The 18,793-nt window shown below is 41.4% G+C and overlaps 1 protein-coding gene across 4 annotated transcripts in view; it reads right to left on the bottom strand.

Annotated features, from left to right (window-relative positions):
* ANKRD12 (ankyrin repeat domain 12) overlaps positions 1 to 18,793 on the bottom strand; it is a 103,271-nt gene that overhangs the window by 43,100 nt on the left and 41,378 nt on the right. For 2 of the 4 annotated variants that reach the window (XM_048840272.2, XM_048840275.2), the window contains 3 exons: positions 11,642 to 11,710; positions 3,765 to 3,911; positions 507 to 707 (listed from right to left, as the gene is read on the bottom strand). In XM_048840272.2, coding sequence (XP_048696229.2) covers positions 507 to 707; positions 3,765 to 3,911; positions 11,642 to 11,710 — 417 coding nt within the window. The remainder of the gene's footprint in view (positions 1 to 506; positions 708 to 3,764; positions 3,912 to 11,641; positions 11,711 to 18,793) is intronic. The other 2 variants (XM_048840273.2, XM_048840276.2) reach the window with 1 other exon arrangement.

Raw genomic sequence — 18,793 nt, 5'->3', positions numbered from 1 at the left:
TTTCCAACCATGATGTCGACAAAAAAACTGGCCAATGTTTAATGACACAAGTGACTCCGAAGCAGGTAAGAAAAGTCTCTTTTTAGTGTAATCACAAAAACTTTGTCTAAAAACCAACAAGTGAGAGAAAGACAGTATAAATAAATACAAATGGTATAAGTTGCTGGTCTCTCTCTTACCACCCATCATATATTGGTCATTATCTTCAATTAGAACTTCTTCAAATATAGACCCCTAGTTTAAGACAGTACATAGCATAACAAGGTCCTGATCAAAATTGGGGCCTCTGTATGCTCGTATTAATAATAATAAAATATATACACAAACCAACTACCCCAGCTACCTTCACAACCACTATAACACAAGTTGAGAGACTTCTGGTAATTTTTTTTTTAAAGTTACAGTATTAATTCACATCAGATTTAAATTGGAAGTAAGTCTGATCTCTAGTAACAAATTCGGGACTAACGCTGACTTTGAATGAAATGAAGGCGTATCAACCTTACCTGCAAAATCTTTTACATTCACATTTGCGCCTAGACTGATTAACTCTTTAACTTGTTTAACATCCCCTCGGATGGCTGCCATATGTAAAGGTGTTTCCCCTCGTTCATTTCTCTTATTAACTTTGTCTTTTTGTCTTGATGAGGAGCTTGATGTTTTCTTTTGCGTTGGTGTTGTCTGTAAAGGATGATGCAAGTTGGAATCTACAAAATAAGTTTTAAAATAGTCAATAATACATTTTGTAGCCAGATAAAGTAAAATAAAGTAAAGCAAAAATTCTCACTATCTTCAAATTTCAGTGTCCACAATTGGTCATGTCCTTTAAGAAATTCCATAGTTTATGGAAATATCCTGTAATCCCTTCAGGAACACAATATTCCCTTGTTATGTAGCAAAGGTAAAGGAGGCGTACAAAGGCCTCCTATTTGCTACAGTCTCTCACTTCCTTGCAAATAGATTCCATGAAACCATAGGACTGGATGAATTCCATATCGGAGTTTAGTAATATTGTTCAAAAAACTTCAGCATGGCCTCTTTTTAGAGCAACCTAAGGCTCCATTTCCCACAAGAGGTGATTTTGCTAAGTTGTTACCAATTGATGACTATTCAGTGGCCTACCTGTAACAAGTTAGCAATTTGTTTTGGACCTACTGGGCTAAGGGCCAGATTTTCAAAGATATTTAGGTATCTAATGGTGCAGGTTCCTGGTGGGACTTTCAAAAGTGCCTAATCTTCTTGGGCACTTTTGAAAATCCCACTAGGCACCTAAATACTTTCAAAAATCTGGCCCTAAGTCTACTTCACCAAAATCTTCTCATTGTCTCTAAGCAGAGAGGTGAAGAATTGAATGTATATGGACACTGAACTATCCTCTCAGCAACAAAGATGGGAACCCAGAGTAAGGCAGTGTGACCAGCTTGTATAACTGCTGCCCAAAATATACATATTTTGTGGATAGAGCGGTTTTCAGGTTATAGGAATGTCAATTCAGCATCTTCCCGGAGTAAAAATCCTTTATAATTAAAAAAAGAAACAAACAGAAAAATGTACCCATTTGAAACAGATGGTTCTAGAATAATCAGAAGGTACTACTCAAGTAGAAAATATAAGTCATGAGATTGTAATTAAAGATTGTCAGCAATACTCAGAGAAAACATTCTGTGGAGACAATTTTGGTAAAGGTCTGACAGAAAACACAAGATGGGTGAGGCAATATCTTTTATTGGACCAACTTCTGTTGGTGAGAGACACCAGCCACACAGAGCTCTTCTTCAGGTCTGGAAAAGATACTCCCAGCATCACAGTAAAATGCAAGGTGGAACAGATTGTTTAGAATAAGTAGTTAGCACATACTGTAAGGGATCATTCAAGGTAGAGTGTCCTGTTAACATGTCTGCACTCATAGGACAAAAAGAGGGGGTTAGTGGGTTTCAAATTGTTGTAATAAGCCATAAAACCAGCATCTCTGTTCAGTCCATGATTTTTAGTGTCTAGCAGAGTAGGCAGATTTCCACGGGAAACCTGCCCGACTTCGTGCCAGCTGTAGGCCTTGCATGAACAATGTAAGAAGTAGGAAGGAAGAGAAGTAAGGAAACAGAGGTTAACACTGTACGAAGCATAAACTTATAAGTGGCCTTGTAAATAACATGTAGTTAGTAGATAAATGAATTGCAAGAAGAGTATGATAAGCTTCCAGATGCAGCTTTGCTTACTACCATACTCTGTAGTTTGTGAACAGGTCATGATGTGTACATGGATTGGTTACAATAATTAGTAGCCCAATCATAAAGTGTGTGATATAGGTAGTAAGTTGGTTAATACATTGTCAGTGTGTATGTAAGCTGATTCATGTTTATGTAAACTGAAAGTGTGGTATAATCTGTCACCATCCCCTATACTTGAGCCAGATCAATTCAAGGGTAGTTTGATTGTATGCCAATAAAGAAACCTGTGACAAGTCCAGCGTTGAACTAACGTCTTGAATTCCAGAGAACTGGATAAAGTGTACTTTGAGTATGGGATGAAGTGTTCTGGATAAGCAGAGTGGAAAAGGCACCAGCTTCCCCATCCAACTCTTTGGCAGCTTGGCTTCTGGGGAGCCCAGGCTTCCAGGTTCCTGGGTTTTCAGGAGCCTGTCTGCTGGGCAGCTGAGAGCCTAGAAGCCTGGAAGCCTTGGCTCTCAAGCTCTGAGGCTCCTCTGCAACTCACTTAGTAGGCTGATAGGGAGCTGGAAAGCTTTGGAAGGACCTGCTCCCAAGCTCATGGCTTCTTGACAGCCCAGGCTCTCAAGGTCTGTGGCTCCCAGGTAGCCAGCCAGCCTGCCCTTGAGCTGAGGACCCCAGGGCTTCTGGAGTCCACAGATTCAGGGAAGCCAGCTAGAAAGTCTGCTCCTGAACCGGGTTCTCCAGGATCCCCTTTCATGGAGAATTTTGAAATTTTTTATTTCTTTTCCAAATCAGAATGAAACCAAATTTTGAAATATTAAAATCCTACACAAAATGGAAATACCTTTTTCTCTTCACAGCTCTGGTTATAACCACAACAGAACAACTTGGTTTATCAACTGCCACCAAATTCTGAAAGTTAATTTAGTCATTTACCTGCAGACTATCTTTGTTAAAGTATTAACTTCATAAACAAACACTTATGTTAAAATGGAAGTTAACATCACAACAGTTTAACAAAAATATATTACAGCTCCTATGATGGATGATTTTTATAGTTTATTCCTGTAAACAGCATTCGACACTAAGAAGCTGATCCAGCCCACAGGTAAAAATCCTGACTATTTAAGTCAATGGGAATTTTGTCACTGATTTCAAGGGGGCCATAATTTCACCTCATATGAAGACTCCCATGGACTTCAGTGACAGTTGAATTGCACCCTAAACTAGTAAGAATATATTATTAAGTGCCAATCCTCTCCCCCACCCCCCAAAAATCCAATGAAAATGTAATATGACAGTTGAGAGATGGAATACTCAAAAATGGGAAATTCATAATTACAGTTGCCACAGTAACCCTTATATATTATAACTAAAGATAGTCAGGAATTTTCCATCAAAGTATTTGACAGAAAATGCAGTTTTCTACAAAGATGATATTTTCCAAGGGAAGAATTTTGCACTGCAAATTCAGAAGAGTTCTTGATTAAGTCAAAGATTGCTTTAAAAAACACAAGAAAAAAAACTGACAGGTGGAGGGGGTTTATAGGAAGGAGAGAGAGAGAGAAACAGTAACTCAGTGGTAGCTGGTATCACCTGGACTGTTGTCTCTAGCTGTCATCTGCATAAGAAGGGCCATCTGTTTGCGCTCTGAAAGTGGATAACCAAAAAGAATGCTAACTGGTGTCGACTTCTTACTTCCAGCTTCCTTTTTCATTTTCTTCTTCTCTGGGCCTTCTTTCTCTGGAAATATTAGCACACTAATAAGATTCTGAAAAATAGCCAACTATAGTATAGAATCTCACACAGACAGAAATAGCCATTTTCAATTATTTATGTGAGCTGGAGGTTGGAGAAAAAAATACGCTATGTCATGCTGCCCCACTTTGTATATTTGTGTTACTCTTTCTTCAGTCAGAAGGGCGTGAACTCCTAGTTTTGTCATAGCTCTCAGCTGACTGGAACAATATGCTCATGAATAAAGCACTTAAAGATTTTAAAAGTATATCATACAAATAACAAAACTATAAAGTCAATAACTTGTTTTCAGACTGATGTGTAGTCACAATTTTGAGTTTTCACAGAATCAAGAGATGGAAAATTCCTTAAGGTCCTCTAGTGTACCCCAATCCCAGTGCAAGAGGGTTCCCAACTATATCTTCTAGAGCTTTGTAGAATCCAGTTTGAAAACATCAGAAATAATGGGGAATTCACGTCATTAACCTCAGACACGAGGTTAGTCTAGACGCGTTAAATCTACCACCGAGCACTCTCCCATTGACTCCTGTACTCCACCGCCACAAGAGGAGCAGGTGGAGTCGATGGGGGAGCGGCAGCAGTCGACTCACCACGGTGGAGACACCACAGTAAGTCGACCTAAGTACGTCGACTTCAGCTACGTTATTCATATAGCTGAAGTAGAGTAACTTAGATCAATCCCCGCAGTGTAGACAAGGTCTAAGTAAAATTGGCTCTCACACTCATTCCTGTGGCAGACACCTCCCTAACTGAATAAGTTACATTTTATCAGCACTTCAATTAATTATCATTTCAATTCAATTAATGCTCATAGCCAAGTCAGCTTGAATTAGTCCTTTAATATATCTTGGGATACTAGCAAAAGAAAAAACTCAAATATTTTAAAGTATGGAAATGCATTTACGTTACTCTTACAACCACAGCTCTGTCCCTCTAGTGACACTAGCCTCCCATCTTCCCTTCCCTTCCCTTCATGATCAGATCCTGAAAACTATTATTCACATTATTAAGGGTTTGCAGGCACAGAACCCACGTATTATAAGCAAAGTGGATAAAAATCTATGATTAAAATAATATCTTTTAAAATTTAAATTCAAAACATTTTTCTGTTAGAAAACAAATCTATTTAAAATTAAGTTAGAAATTATGACAATACATTAAGGTCAAAACTAACCATAATCCATTAACATAATTTAAAACTGAACTTAAAAATATCCAAGTAGTAAGTGTTTACTGCTGAAGTTTTAAAGAAAGAAAAAGCATTGAACTAGAGGAAATCACTGGCTAAGCACGTGGAACCATAGTTTGTTGAAGTGTTAAACCGGCGTTTGACTGCAGTAGCCTCTTCTGCAAGTGCAGAGAGAATATTTTCTCCATTTCAGTTTATTCAGCTAGTTCTGTTCAATGATTAGCTCACTGAGGGTTGAGAAAATGCTTGAGAGTTGAAAAAGCAGGAAAGCCTGTTTTCCTTTTCCAATCTATGAATAAAAACAAGGTCTGAAAGAATGAGATCTACTAGTTCTAAAATCCTGAAGGACCACAATGAGTTCAATTCACTAACTACTAACAAATTTCCTTTGTTTAATAAATAGTAATTTTAAATGCAAAACATGCTTTGATAAACTTACATATGGGGAAAAAAGTATCCAACATATTAAGGTAGTTTTATTTAACTAAAAAAATATTTTAAAATGCAATTTTCATGCATTTTGATTGAATTCCAATTTCTATCCAAATACATCTTGACACAAATAAGTAAAATTTATTCAGAATGTAGAAAACAAAAAATGAATCATTCATTTTCTAACATAATAAAAATATAAAGATTAAGAATCTGAATAAATATACGTGAAGCTGTAACTGATTAAATAAATGTGTATAGATGTATGCAGTTGTGTTGTAGCCATGTTGGTCCCAGGATATAAGAGAGACAAGGTGGATGAGGCAATATCTTTTATTGGACCAACTTCTGTTGTGAGAGAGAGACCAACGAAAGATATTACTTCACTCACCATGTCTAGTATGGATATAGTGTATCCTCTGGCTTGGAAAAAAAGAGGGCTACCTACCTTCCATAACTGTTGTTCTTTGAGATGTGTTGCTCATGTCCATTCCAATAGGTGTGCGCACCCGCCGTGTGCACAATTGTCAGAAGTTTTTTACCTTAGCGGTACCCCTCGGGGCAGCTGTAGAGCCCCTTGGAGTGGCATCTTTATGGCGGTGTACATACATTCCTGCCAACTGGCTGCCTGCTTAGTTCCTTCTTGCCGGAATACTCCGACAGAGGGGAGGCAGGTGGGATTTGGAATGGACATGAGCAACACATCTTGAAGAAGTTACAAAAGGTAGATAACTGTCTTTTCTTCTTCGAGAATTGTTCATGTCCGTTCCAATGGGTGACTCCAAGCAGTTTCGACGGAGAAGGGGTCAGAGTTCACCGAGTTGCTGATTGCAGTACTGCACTGCCGAAGGCTGCATCATCCCTCACCTGTTGAGTGATAGCATACTGCGATGTGAAGGTGAGGACAGGCCACTTTGCTGCCTAGTATATGTCCTGAATGGGGACTTGTATGAGGAACGCAGGAAGTGGCCTGCTCTCTTGTGGAGTGTGCGGTCAACACTGGGGCTGGGATCTTAGCCAGGTCATAGCACGTTTTGATGCAGGACGTGATCCACAACAAGATGCGCTGGGACAAGATGGGAAGCCCTTTCATCCTCTCAGCGACTGCAATAAAAATCTGTGAAGACTTACGAAATGGCTTTGTGCATTCAACGTAGAAGGCTAGGGGCATGCCTGACATCCAGGAAATGGAGTGCTTGCTCTTTGTTGCTGGCATGAGGTTTAGGAAAGAATACCGGTAGAAATAGGTCCTGGTTAAAGTGAAATTGTGATACTACCTTGGGTAGGAACGCTGGGTGAGGGCATAGCTGCACCGTGTCCTTGTAAAGGGCCATGTAGGGGGGCTCGGAAGTTAGCGCTCTGAGCTTGGAGACCCTTCTGGCCGAGGTTATGGACACCAGAAAAGCCACCTTCCAGGAAAGGTAGGATAAGGGGCAGGTTTGCCAGGGGCTCAAAAGGAATGAGTCCAGAAAGGACCAAGTTAAGATCCTACTGAGGAATGGGTTGCCTCACATGGGGGTAAAGCCTATCCAAGCCCTTAAGAAAACCAGCCCACCATGGGATTCCTAAAGACTGACCTGCCCACCACACCCGGGTGCAAGGCGGAGATGGCCGCCAGGTGCACCTTAATAGATGATATCGTCAACCCCTGTTGCTTCAGGTACAAGAGGTAGCGTAGTACAAGGGGAACAGAGGCTTGCTGTGGTATCTTTCTGTAGTGATCAAATGGAGAAACACTTCCACTTTGCCAGGTACATTGTTCAAGTGGAAGGCTTCCTGCTTCCCAACACAACTTCCCTAACAGAGTCTGAGCACTGCAGTTCAAGCTAGATCAGCCATGGAGTTTCCTCACCATGAGGTGGAGGGACTCCAGGCTGGGATGATGTCGTTGGCCATGATCCCGTGTGATGAGGTCTGGGAGCATAGGAAGTGTCTCTGGCCTGTCCACTGATAAGTTCAGCAGCATGGTGAACCAGTGCTGTCAGGGCCACGCTGGTGCTATGAGAATCATTGAAGCCCTGTCCTGCCAGATCTTGAGGAGGAACTTGTGTATGAGGGGGAAGGGCGGGAACACACATAGCAGGTGACCTGTCCACAGTAGGTGAAAGGCATCCGCTATGGAGTCATGGCTGTGGTTCTGAAAGGAGCAGAACACCTGACGCTTTCTGTTGCTCTGTGTCATGAACAGGTCCACGTGGGGATAGCCCCACCTCTGGAAGATCGAAAGGGCAATGTCCGCTCTGAGTGCCTACTCATGAGTATTGAACAAGTGGCTGAGGTGGTCCGCTAGTTAGTTCTCTGCTCCCAGCAGATGAGGCCTGTAGCTGGATGCAGTGTGCAACGCAGAAGTCCCACAGTTGGACAGCTTCGAGGCACAGGGGAGAGGAGCGAGCACCACCCTGTTTGTTTATATAGAACATCACTGTGGTGTTGTCCGCCTGTACGGAGACACATTTGTTCTGAAGATGGGCCTGGAACATCTGGCAAGCCAGGCGAACTGCTCTCAGCTCCCGATGTTGATATGCAGCGATAGTTCTAGTTGTGACCATATGCCTTGAGTGCTGATACTGTCCAGGTGTGCTCCCCTACCCGTCTGCCATGTGTCTGTGACCAGTGACTGTGAGGGCTGAGGTTTGGCGAAGGGTACTCCCGCACACACCATTTGAGGTTGTAGCCACCAGCTGAGGGACTTGAGAATCTTGGACAGGGTAACCAGTCTTTCCAGAGAGTCCCGTCTGGGTCTGTATACCCTCGCCAACCAAGCCTGGAGGGGGCGGAGGCGCAACCTGGTGTGCTGCACTACATATGGACAGGCTGCCATATGCTCCAGAAGCTTCATGCAGTTTCTGACCAAGGTATTTGGGAGCCGGTGGAGGCTATCAATGATGCCCTGGATTCTTTAGAACCAGGACTCGGGTAGGGAGGCTCTGGCCTGAGTGGAGTCCTGGAGAGCCCCGATGAACTCTATTTTCTGGGTTAGGACCAGTGTAGACTTGCACTCAATGCGGGAGGCCTAGGGTCTGAACCCTGTGGTGAGTCCTTGGGAGCCCTGGACTGATCAGGGGCAATGGATGTTGCAGAAGGAGGGGCACAGGCAACAGAGACCACTGATGCTGCCCTGGAACCATGCCGCTGGCCCTGGTGGTAGCTCTAAGGTGTCCAAAAGGGCCACTGTACCAGTCCCTGCCACTGGGGAGGCCAGGATAGCATCGGTACCGAGTGTTCCTCCACCGTGTGGTGCTAAGACCGTTGATGGGATCTTGACCAGTACCGGCTGCATTAGGACATGTACAACTCTGTCTCTGACTCCGATGAATAGTCTGAGCCCGACTAGGTTGGGGTGGATCCCGATGGTGCCTGGGAGTGGTACCACAGCGATGGGGAATGGCAGTGCATCATGGTGGACTTGCTCCAGTACTGGATAGGAGGTGCCCCCATCGGAAGTGGTGCAACAGCCGAGGCTTGCGCCACCTGCACCTGAACCGGTGCACGGGAATAGAAGGCCAAGGACTGTGCCGTCATGGCAATTAAATCCGGCGCAGCCTCAGAAGTGTCTGGTGTGGAGAGGAGGTCCAGGTCCTCCTCCAACACTTCCCAGACTGGAGAGCCCACCGATACTGGGGTCGACGGACCTCCCCTCAAGGCCGGAGTCGATGGTACCAGGACCGATGAACCAGCCTTCTGGTTTTCCACCATGAGAAGCACCACGCTGGAGTCCTGTCCACTCTTCTTGGTGGGGGAGTGGCCCCATTCTGCCTTCTTCTTATGCAGCACTGGGGATTGTGATCAGTGTCGCACCGATCCAGTGTCCTGCACCGAGGCTGCTGGCTCTTGAGCCAGTTGGGGCTGGAGAGATTCCATCAAGAGGAACTTGAGGAGATAGTCTCTCTCCCTCTTAGTTCTTGGCTTGAAGCCTCTGCAGATGGTGCACTTGTCTTGCAAATGATCCTCTCCCAGACAAGCGGCATGTGGATCCCCTCTGGGCATAGGCTTACCACTCCTATCGCATGGCTTGAACCCCTGGGGCTGTTGCATGCCCCGGCAACGGGAAAAAATATCGGGGGGGAAGCCCCCAACTTAAACGTACTAATGAACTAACTGACTAAGATAGTGAAGGATAACAACTATATACAGGGAAAACCACAAGGAAGCACTTGCTAAAGCAAGAGACCAGTTGCTCCAACGACCATCACTGGCGGTAAAAATGAACTGAGCAGGCAGCGGGTCGGCAGGGAACTATATACACCGCCATAAAGGCGCCACTCCAGGGGGTTCCACAGCCGACCCAATGGGTACCGCTAGGGTAAAAAAACTTTCGACGACCGTTCATGCAGTGTGCACACACATCTATTGGAATGGACATGAGCAATCACTCAAAGTAGAAAAAGAAGTACTAAATTTAGCATAAAGGCTATGTGTAGTTGCATATCAAGATTATTTAATGGTTACCTGCCGATGACAATCAACCTTTCCTAGGAAAGAAACTAAAAATTACAAATGCAAAACAAGATTAAAAGTTATTATTAAATCTATGTTTCCTGCTTGTTGATTTAAATAAAAATGATTTAAATCACCAGTTTTAATCATGATTTAAATCAACCTACCCTGACCATAAAATGCATTATTTTAAAAACAAGGATTTTTTCCAAGGGATATAAGAAGTTTGCAGACTATGGCTGCAGACATCTTAAATTTGGAGGAGTCTCTATAGTGGTACAATATCATTCTTCCATCTTCCCCTCATCATCTTTTTTCATGAAAGCTTTTAAGAATTCTGCAGTTTGTGAAAGCAATAATCTTAATGCTGGAGGAGACATTATTAGTACAGACTGTAGTAACAGAGGAGGTAAATTGCAAGTGCACTAAAAGAGCAAACTCTTCATATAAAGCAAAAAATAGGTCAATCTGGGCAAAGGAGTTGTTGGCATATGTTGATATACTAAGTGCAAAATTTTCAAGTGACTTAAGAATCTAGAAACCTAAATTCCATTAAGGACTACACCATATTCCATACTCCTCTAGTCCTCTGCAATAGTCTCTTCTCTGCTGCCCTCCTTTGCTCCCTGCAGTCCCTTCTCCGTTTGCGTCCACTTCCTCCCCTACCCCAAGAAGTCTCCTCTGCTCCTATCCTCTCCCTTCCCACCTCCCTTCTTTTCTGTCATAGATCTACTGTAACAAACCCCTCCTCTGCCTGACCCAGACTCCGCTCTGCTCACCACTCTGAAGCTCCCCCTCCTGCTGCCACCTCCCTGCAAAGCTTGTTATTCCTACAGTTTCTACAGCCTTAATGCTCCCTGAGGAAAAGAGAAGCAAACAATATATACATACTTTTGTTTTGAATTTCAAAAACAATTTTAATCCAAACTGTTTTAAGCATGAAAAATTATAGAACTGCGCACATCTGAATTTATAGTTTTTTATTCTGGTTTCAACTATGGAGAGGTGTGATCCACTCCATGGATTATTTACTGTGTACTCTTCATCCGCTAATTTAGTAGTTCTATCAAAAGAAAGTGCTTTAGTTTGTCTGGCATGATTTGTGTTTATTAATTCATACTACTTATTGCCCATGGTTCTTTTCTACAAAAAAGTTTTATATGTTTAACTTTTATTTCAGAATTACACCTCAATGTCATTTTAACAATGTTCAACGTGGCAAAATAATGGGCCAAAACCAATACTGATATAGTTAGACACACTTTAAAGATCTGTCTTGCATGTTTGCAGTGCAGTATACTGTACGTTTTCTGTTTACTTATGTTTATCACCACTTTATATTTTGAACAGTGTATTCAGCAAATGATAGTAATACATTCCTGTCCTAACTGCTTAGCACTGAAGAATGCTGTTAAACAGTTGCACTTATGGATACTTGGTGATGAAAGGTACCATATAAATTAAATTATGTTCATGTTATTTCCATTATTTCCAGTCATTCCTTTGTCATTCAGGAAACATTTCTTTATCCACCTTTCTGTTAGAATTCACACACTGTTTTAAAATAAACTCTAAATAGTCGATAAACACTGAAATTAACAATAATGTTAACAAAAAGTCACTGGACTACAGCAGGTGCACCTGATAATACATTTACCTGAATATGTCCTGTAAGAAGGTATTAATCTGTCCCCCCAGTTTTCGTGTGTATGTCCTGGATCTGAATCTACAGAATGAGAAGACACAGGAGAAAAGGGGTGGAGGGAAGTATGGCATACAAAAGAGAAACTTTGACACACCATTTAAAAAGATCTCTAGATATTTAGTCAGACTACAGGACTAGTTTTTCCACAGCTTTTAATAATCACATAAATCCACAGAAAATTTCTGATTAATGATCAGGACCCTTGAATCCTGCAACCAATTATAGCAACATATACGATATGTAAAATCACTCACTGCTCCAAGATCTCTTCATAGAGCCCACTGTACAATATACTGCAATAGGCAGGAAAGGTTTAGTAAAGTGCATTATGGAAACCTTGAGTTAAAATATGCTTGCTTTTCTGGGTCTCAGAACACTATTGTCTTCACAATTTGTTGTATTTAGTTTGTTTTGTTTTATAAAGGTATTATTTGCACTGAAATAATTTTCTTATTAAAAGTGACAGTGTACGTTTAAATATGAAATTTTTAAAAAATTCCTAACCTACCAGATTTCACTCAGAATATCCTAGACTGTTAAAAGTTAAGTCTTAAAAATCTAACTTCTCTTTCACTGTTTTGTTGTTTACTTTTTACATTTCTCAGTCTGGACAATGTAACCGGAAAAGTCAGTTTTCTTTCTATTTATAGTGAATTCCTGATCAATTTCACTTTCAGGTTCTCTGTACTAGTACAATACTACAATGATAGGGTTAGCCCTGGTCTACACTAGGACTTTAGGTCGAATTTAGCAGCATTAAATCGATGTAAACCTGCACCCGTCCACACGATGAAGCCCTTTATTTCGACTTAAAGGGCTCTTAAAATCGATTTCCTTACTCCACCCGACAAGTGGATTAGCGCTTAAATCGGCCTTGCCGATTTGGGGTACTGTGGACACAATTCGACAGTATTGGCCTCCAGGAGCTATCCCAGAGTGCTCCATTGTGACTGTCTGGACAGCACTCTCAATTCAGATGCACGATTGTTTGCCGTTGCTCTGATGCAGGGAGGGGCGACTGACGACACAGCTTACAGGGTTGGCTTACAGGGAGTTAAAATCAACAAAGGGGGTTGCTTTACATCAAGGAGTATTTCAGGCAGGACTTCACGGAGGGTTCCAATAAGAAATGGTGCACCTAAGTTATTGTTCTTATTGGAACAAGGAGGTTAGTCTGGCCTCTGATTGATACATGGCTAGATTTACCTCGCTGCATCTTCTCTGTGAGTGACTGCAGTGTGACCTAGAGGAATGAGTCCCCTAGATGGGGGGCGGGGGGTTTGCAAATGAGTACAAAACAAATCTGGTCTATTTCTTGTTTTGATACACTCCATCTATCTTTTACATCTTTGGCTGGCAGCAGACGGTGCAGAAGGACTGCATGCCATTCACATCTCATGGCTGCTCGGCAGAAGATGATGCAGTAGGACTGCTAGCAATCCGTATCACCTGCCTGCTCACCATAAGATGGTTCAATAGGACTGACTGCAGGACTAAAGAGAATGACCTGATCAAGTCACTCCAAATTTAGTCCCTGCGCCCAGGTCTGCCCAGGCGCTCCTGATCGACCTCACAGAGGCGACCAGGAGCACCTCGGACATGACGATGATGGCTACCAGTCCTATTGCACCGTCTGCTGCCACAAAGCAATGGGTTGCTGCTGCTGTGTAGCAATGCAGTACCATGTCTGCCAGCACCCAGGAGACATACGGTGACAGTGAGCTGAGCGGGCTCCATGCTTGCCGTGGTATGGTGTCTGCACAGGTAACTCAGGAAAAAAGGCGCGAAACAATTGTCTACCCTTGCTTTCACGGAGGGAGGGAGGGAACGGGGGCCTGAAGATATGTACCCAGAACCACCCGCAACAATGTTTTAGCCCCATCAGGCATTGGGATCTCAACCCAGAATTCCAATGGGCGGCGGAGACTGCGGGAACTGTAGGATAGCTACCCACAGTGCAACACTCCGGAAGTCGACTCTAGCCTCGGTACCGTGGAAGCACTCCGCCGAGTTAATGCACTTAGAGCATTTTCTGTGGGGACACACACACTTGAATATATAAAACCGATTTCTAAAAAACTGACTTCTATAAATTTGACCTAATTTCATAATGTAGACATACCCTTAGAAACTAGTAAGGGAATTTCCTTTTTTTTTTTTTTTTTTTTTAAAACACCTTTCTTCTGCAAGAGACTACGTTTTGTAAAGGTTTAAAAAGCAACCTCAAAATTTTGGGCCCAATTTGGTTGGACAGCATCCCTTTAACATTTTCCTCTTTTACTGTAGCCTTCTTCTTAACATCTTTAAAAACAATTAAAAATGTTTAAAGCTATATAAGGGCAATAGATGTTTTTCTGCACTTCTTACTGTAGAGGTTCAAATGATCAGGGCCTGATTAAATTCATACTGAAGTGCTAAAGGAACTAGCAGAAGAAACGTCAGAACCACTGGCAATTATTTTGGAGAATTTATGGAAGACAGATTATGTCCCAAGGCAAAAGCACTGTACCTATTTTTAAGGTTAGAAAAAAGGTGAATTCCTAGAACAAAAACAACAAATCAACCTCTAAGCACTTTAGGAAAATAATATGCAACATGGGCTTTTCAAAAACAAATCATGCCAAACTAACCCAAATGCTTCTTTGGTAGGGTAATAACATTAGTGGATAAAGGAAATGCAGTATAATTAACATATTAGAGCTTTAGTAAGACACATCACATGATCCCATGCACAAATTTCCATAGGTTAAAATGAGAAATATAAGTATACATCTGTTTAAAAAACAAACAAACCAGAAACAAGAGTAGTTAATAGGTCTGTGTGAAGGCAAGGTGTGGGTTAGGACTGAGAGGAAATTACTGTTTATAAACCATGTAGAAGTGAGAAGTATCTTTACTATTAATAATGTCAGAGGACAAAGTCAAGAAAGATGACCAAATTAAAAGGACAATACAAAACTGATGGACAAAGTAATCTTGAGGTTAGATTTAAACTAGTATAATCCTGGTAAATTCTCTGAAGTCATGAAATGATTTTAAAGAAAAACATGATTTAATGTAGGAAGGAGAAGTCAAATGAATAAATATAGAATGGTGGGGAATAGGGATGAAGGAAATACTGATTAGGAAGTATACCACAGAGAAATGTGTGTGGGTTCTAGTGGATATTAAATTAGAAAGCCTGAGATAGACACTTATTTGACATTTATAAAACAAAAACCACCAAAAATCAAATAACATTTTTTAAAAAGCAAAATGCCACAATCCTTAAAATTGAGCATTTGTATAAGTATTTAAAGCATGCAAGTAGTCCCATTGACTTCAAAGGGACTACTCAAGGGTGTAAACTGAAGGGTGCAGGAGCAGGGCCATAAGTTCTATTAATAAGATCTGCACTCGGAAAACAAGCTATAATTAATACTGGTTAAGCCTCAACTGAAGTATTATTATTTTGGGTATCATATTTTTCAAAAAAGGGAAATTGGAGAAGAAACAAGAAGGGGAAAACAAGTTATTATTAAAAAAAAATAATAAAAGGTTTGGAAAACAAGACTTGTGACAAGAGGTTAAGAGAATCAAACATATTTAAGTTTTGCCCAAATACTAAATTATTCACAAGAAGAAAGAACCGCAATCAACAATGTAAAGAACTTATAAACAAAAACTTATACCTCATTACTCAAGGTAAGTGGGAAAAGAAAGATTTTCTTACCTTCAATAAAGTTGCTACTACTTAGACAACTAAATTACCTTTCTGCCTGTTAAACAGGCATAAGAATCAAACAGAAGCATTCATATCAAAAACAGTTTTGTCTTACTGTTTCATCCTCTGACTACCAGAAGAGAGGAAAAATTGAAATATTCTAGGTAAAATGACTTCCTTTCAATAAAATGACTGGCTCTGGATTGGGAGACGAATTACAGAATGCCTAATAACAGGTAAGAAAAATGTTCTCATCCAATCTATAATTCCAAACCTATAACTCCAAATAGAATTCCCACTAAAAGAAACTATGATAAAGTATGATAATAGTAACTAATACATTTCTAAAATATAAAACAACTGTCAATATTACAGTCAAATCTGAAGAGCTCTGATAGTAAACTTGTTGTGGTAAAGGTAAGTAAGAAGCCAAGTGACTGCCTTACCCACTTCTTCAGCCCTCTCTTTAAGATCACAACATAGTTATTCCTGGGGGCATTCTACACCACTGCGTGCATAATTAATGAGCCACGTATATTTTTATTTTTTTGTGCAGAAAAAAGCTTTTGTCGGAAAGTTGATGTAGTTCCACCTTTTGCCCACCAGAGGGTGCTATGTTGCTAGAACAGAGCAGTCTCAGCAGAAAATAACTTTGGCTGGAAAGTTGCTGCAGTTACACCTTTTGCCCACCAGAAGGCACTGTGGTGATAGAACAGCAGCTCCCAGCCAGCTAGGAAAGAGCCTGCCTTCTCCACAGCACCTGTTGGGCCAGGTTGGGAGACAGGGGCTATGGGGAGACAGACAGCATGGGGCTGCTGAGGGATGGGGGTCAGACAGAGGCTCATAAGGGCTAGTGGGGGAGGACAGACTGGGGCAGAGGCTGAATGGGAGTGGAGGTGCAGGGCTACGGGGGGAGAGAGGTGCAGGGCCACATGGGGATGAGGAGAGTGGGTTTCTGAGTGGGGGTGGAGGGCCACATGGGCAGGGGGTGCAAGGACACAGAGGTGCACGGACACATGGGGACAGGGACAGATGTGCCTATCTGAATGGAAGAGGCTAGGGGTCAGCCAGGGTCTCCATGGGGGAAGCTCCCTAGCAATCCCTCCCCGCCCCCCCAGAAAACCTGTTCTATACCTTTTACCACCCATACCCAACAACCCTCCAAGTTCACACCCAGGCTCCTTCCCAGCAATTAGTTCCTTCTCCCTCAGCTCCTGTGTTACCCCTGACTCCCCCAAGCCTTTACACTGCTTCTGAGGGATGCAGGAAATACAGTTCTGTATTATAGTTTAAGTGAATTATTACTCAGAGTTCTGTATTAATATGCCTAGTAAGGAATATAGTTGTCAAAAAAAATTTCCTGTGTCTTTTTTGTTTTCTGTATTGTTACAGACATGCTTGCTGACAGGTATTTTGAAATAAATGACCAAAAATAATTGAAACAGATGTGATTAATTGTGTTATTTTGACAAATAAGATTTGCAGAATTTTAAAATACTGTGTGCAGAATTTTTCATTCTTTTTGTTGCAGAATTTTGAATTTTATGGTGCAGAATATAGTTTAGCCTTCGTAGAGGCATTTTAAGGGGTATTTTAAAAAGCAGTTCATCAGTTGCAGAACCTTTTTTTTTAGGCCTGATCTACACTTAAAACTAAGGTTGACATAACCACTGAAAAATCCACATCCCTGAGCATCACAGCTCTGCCAACCTAACCACTGGTGTAGACGCAGGTAGGTCGAGAGAAGAACGAATCCCACTTCTCTCCAAACTTATTCTCTTGCTATTTTTCTCCCACTTCCAACCCCCTTTAAGTACAGTCAACCAAAACTATCCGCAATCTCTCCTAAATACAGTGAGCAAGCACTGATAATGTCAGAGGCAGCATAATTAATCTAATGGATTAGTCATGGGAGTTTGGAGTTAGGCGATCTGGGTTCTAGTCCTAGCAATATCAATGACTCTCGGTGATTTCAGGCAAGTCACTTCACCTCTACGTTTCAATTTTCTCATCTATAAAATGTGGATAACATTAGTAATCTACCTACCGGTGCCATAATGCATACAGAGATCTGCAACCTGACTGACAGCAGCTAGCCAGGTGTTGAGTGGTGATCACTGCTACAGAATGGCTAATAGTGAACATCCTATTATTATGTTACATTGCCCTACCCACTTGTTTGTCTCATCCATCTGTTATGTCTTGTCTTTTAGACTGTAAACTCTTTCGGACAGGGAGTGTCATTTATTGTAAGTCTGTACGATACCTAACACAATGGAGCCCAACTTGGTTGTGATGATTGCTATTGTAGGTGCTACAATATACATGTTAAACAGTTAATAGTAATACGTCAAGATATTGTGATGATTACTTATTTCATATCTGTAAGTAGTTCTGAACATGCAAAACACTATATAAAAATGCTAAATATTACTAATAAATGCTTCTAACATCAGACATTACACTATTGCTAGTGTCTAACACAAAAAGCTCTACCTGAGATGGATACTAATAGCGCATTTAAAATCTAATGCTAGGAACATGCCTTTTTCAGAAACGAGAGGGAGCATTATTAATTAGCATAATATGCAACTATTCCAAAGTTCTACCAAAAGTTGAGGTCTAATGCCAATACCTCATCTTGAATGTAACATAAATGGCTCTACTAGCCATTCTCAAATTGGGATAACATGTGATAGTCTCTCTAGCAGGCCAAAAAAAATTATGCAACTTCATAGTGGGCCTACATGTTCGGGAGGCAAATCAACTGGATGAATGAACCCTGGACAGACAAATGACTAGTGGTGGATATACTCTTATCTTGCAATGAGTTCTAAAATTGTTAATGGAGGAAGTTTACAGAGATAGTTAAACTTATTATGGGTAGAAGAATATATGATTATGGGCACTTAAGAAAAAGTGTAATAATAAACCTACTGAAGAAATGCTATACGTGGATACTGCCTTCCAATGACCTCTGAGAGCATGATGTTTTCTTGCTACTATCAGAATTCTCACTGTACTAGTGTCATGTTCAATGAAGTTAAAATACTGTGGGTTGGTGTGGAGGCGGGGGGGTGAGGGTTCCTAATACTCCCCCTCTTGATTCTAAAACAGTTATGTTAAGAAAGACCATGGAATTTCAAAGAAATTGATTCTAGTTGGATATGCTTGAATGTGTCACACAGTTGCTTCCTATATAGATCACAGAAGATTATACCATAGGAAAAGTTTCTTTCCAGGGTTGATTTGAGACCAGTTAGTTCCATGAGCTTAGCCTTCCTGGTCCTTCCCACATAGGAGGAAAAATGTGACCCTACAGAAGGCAGAGGAGCTGTATTTCAATTGTGGCACTTAAACCTCTGTCTTTTCATTTTCAACAATATGTTTCTTTGAGCAAA

The sequence above is a fragment of the Caretta caretta genome, chromosome 2 (assembly GCF_965140235.1).
Source record: "Caretta caretta isolate rCarCar2 chromosome 2, rCarCar1.hap1, whole genome shotgun sequence".
Classification (NCBI taxonomy): Eukaryota; Metazoa; Chordata; order Testudines; family Cheloniidae; genus Caretta; species Caretta caretta.
The sequence above is the reverse complement of the archived record's forward strand: the minus strand, read 5'-3'. Positions and strand labels throughout refer to the sequence as shown.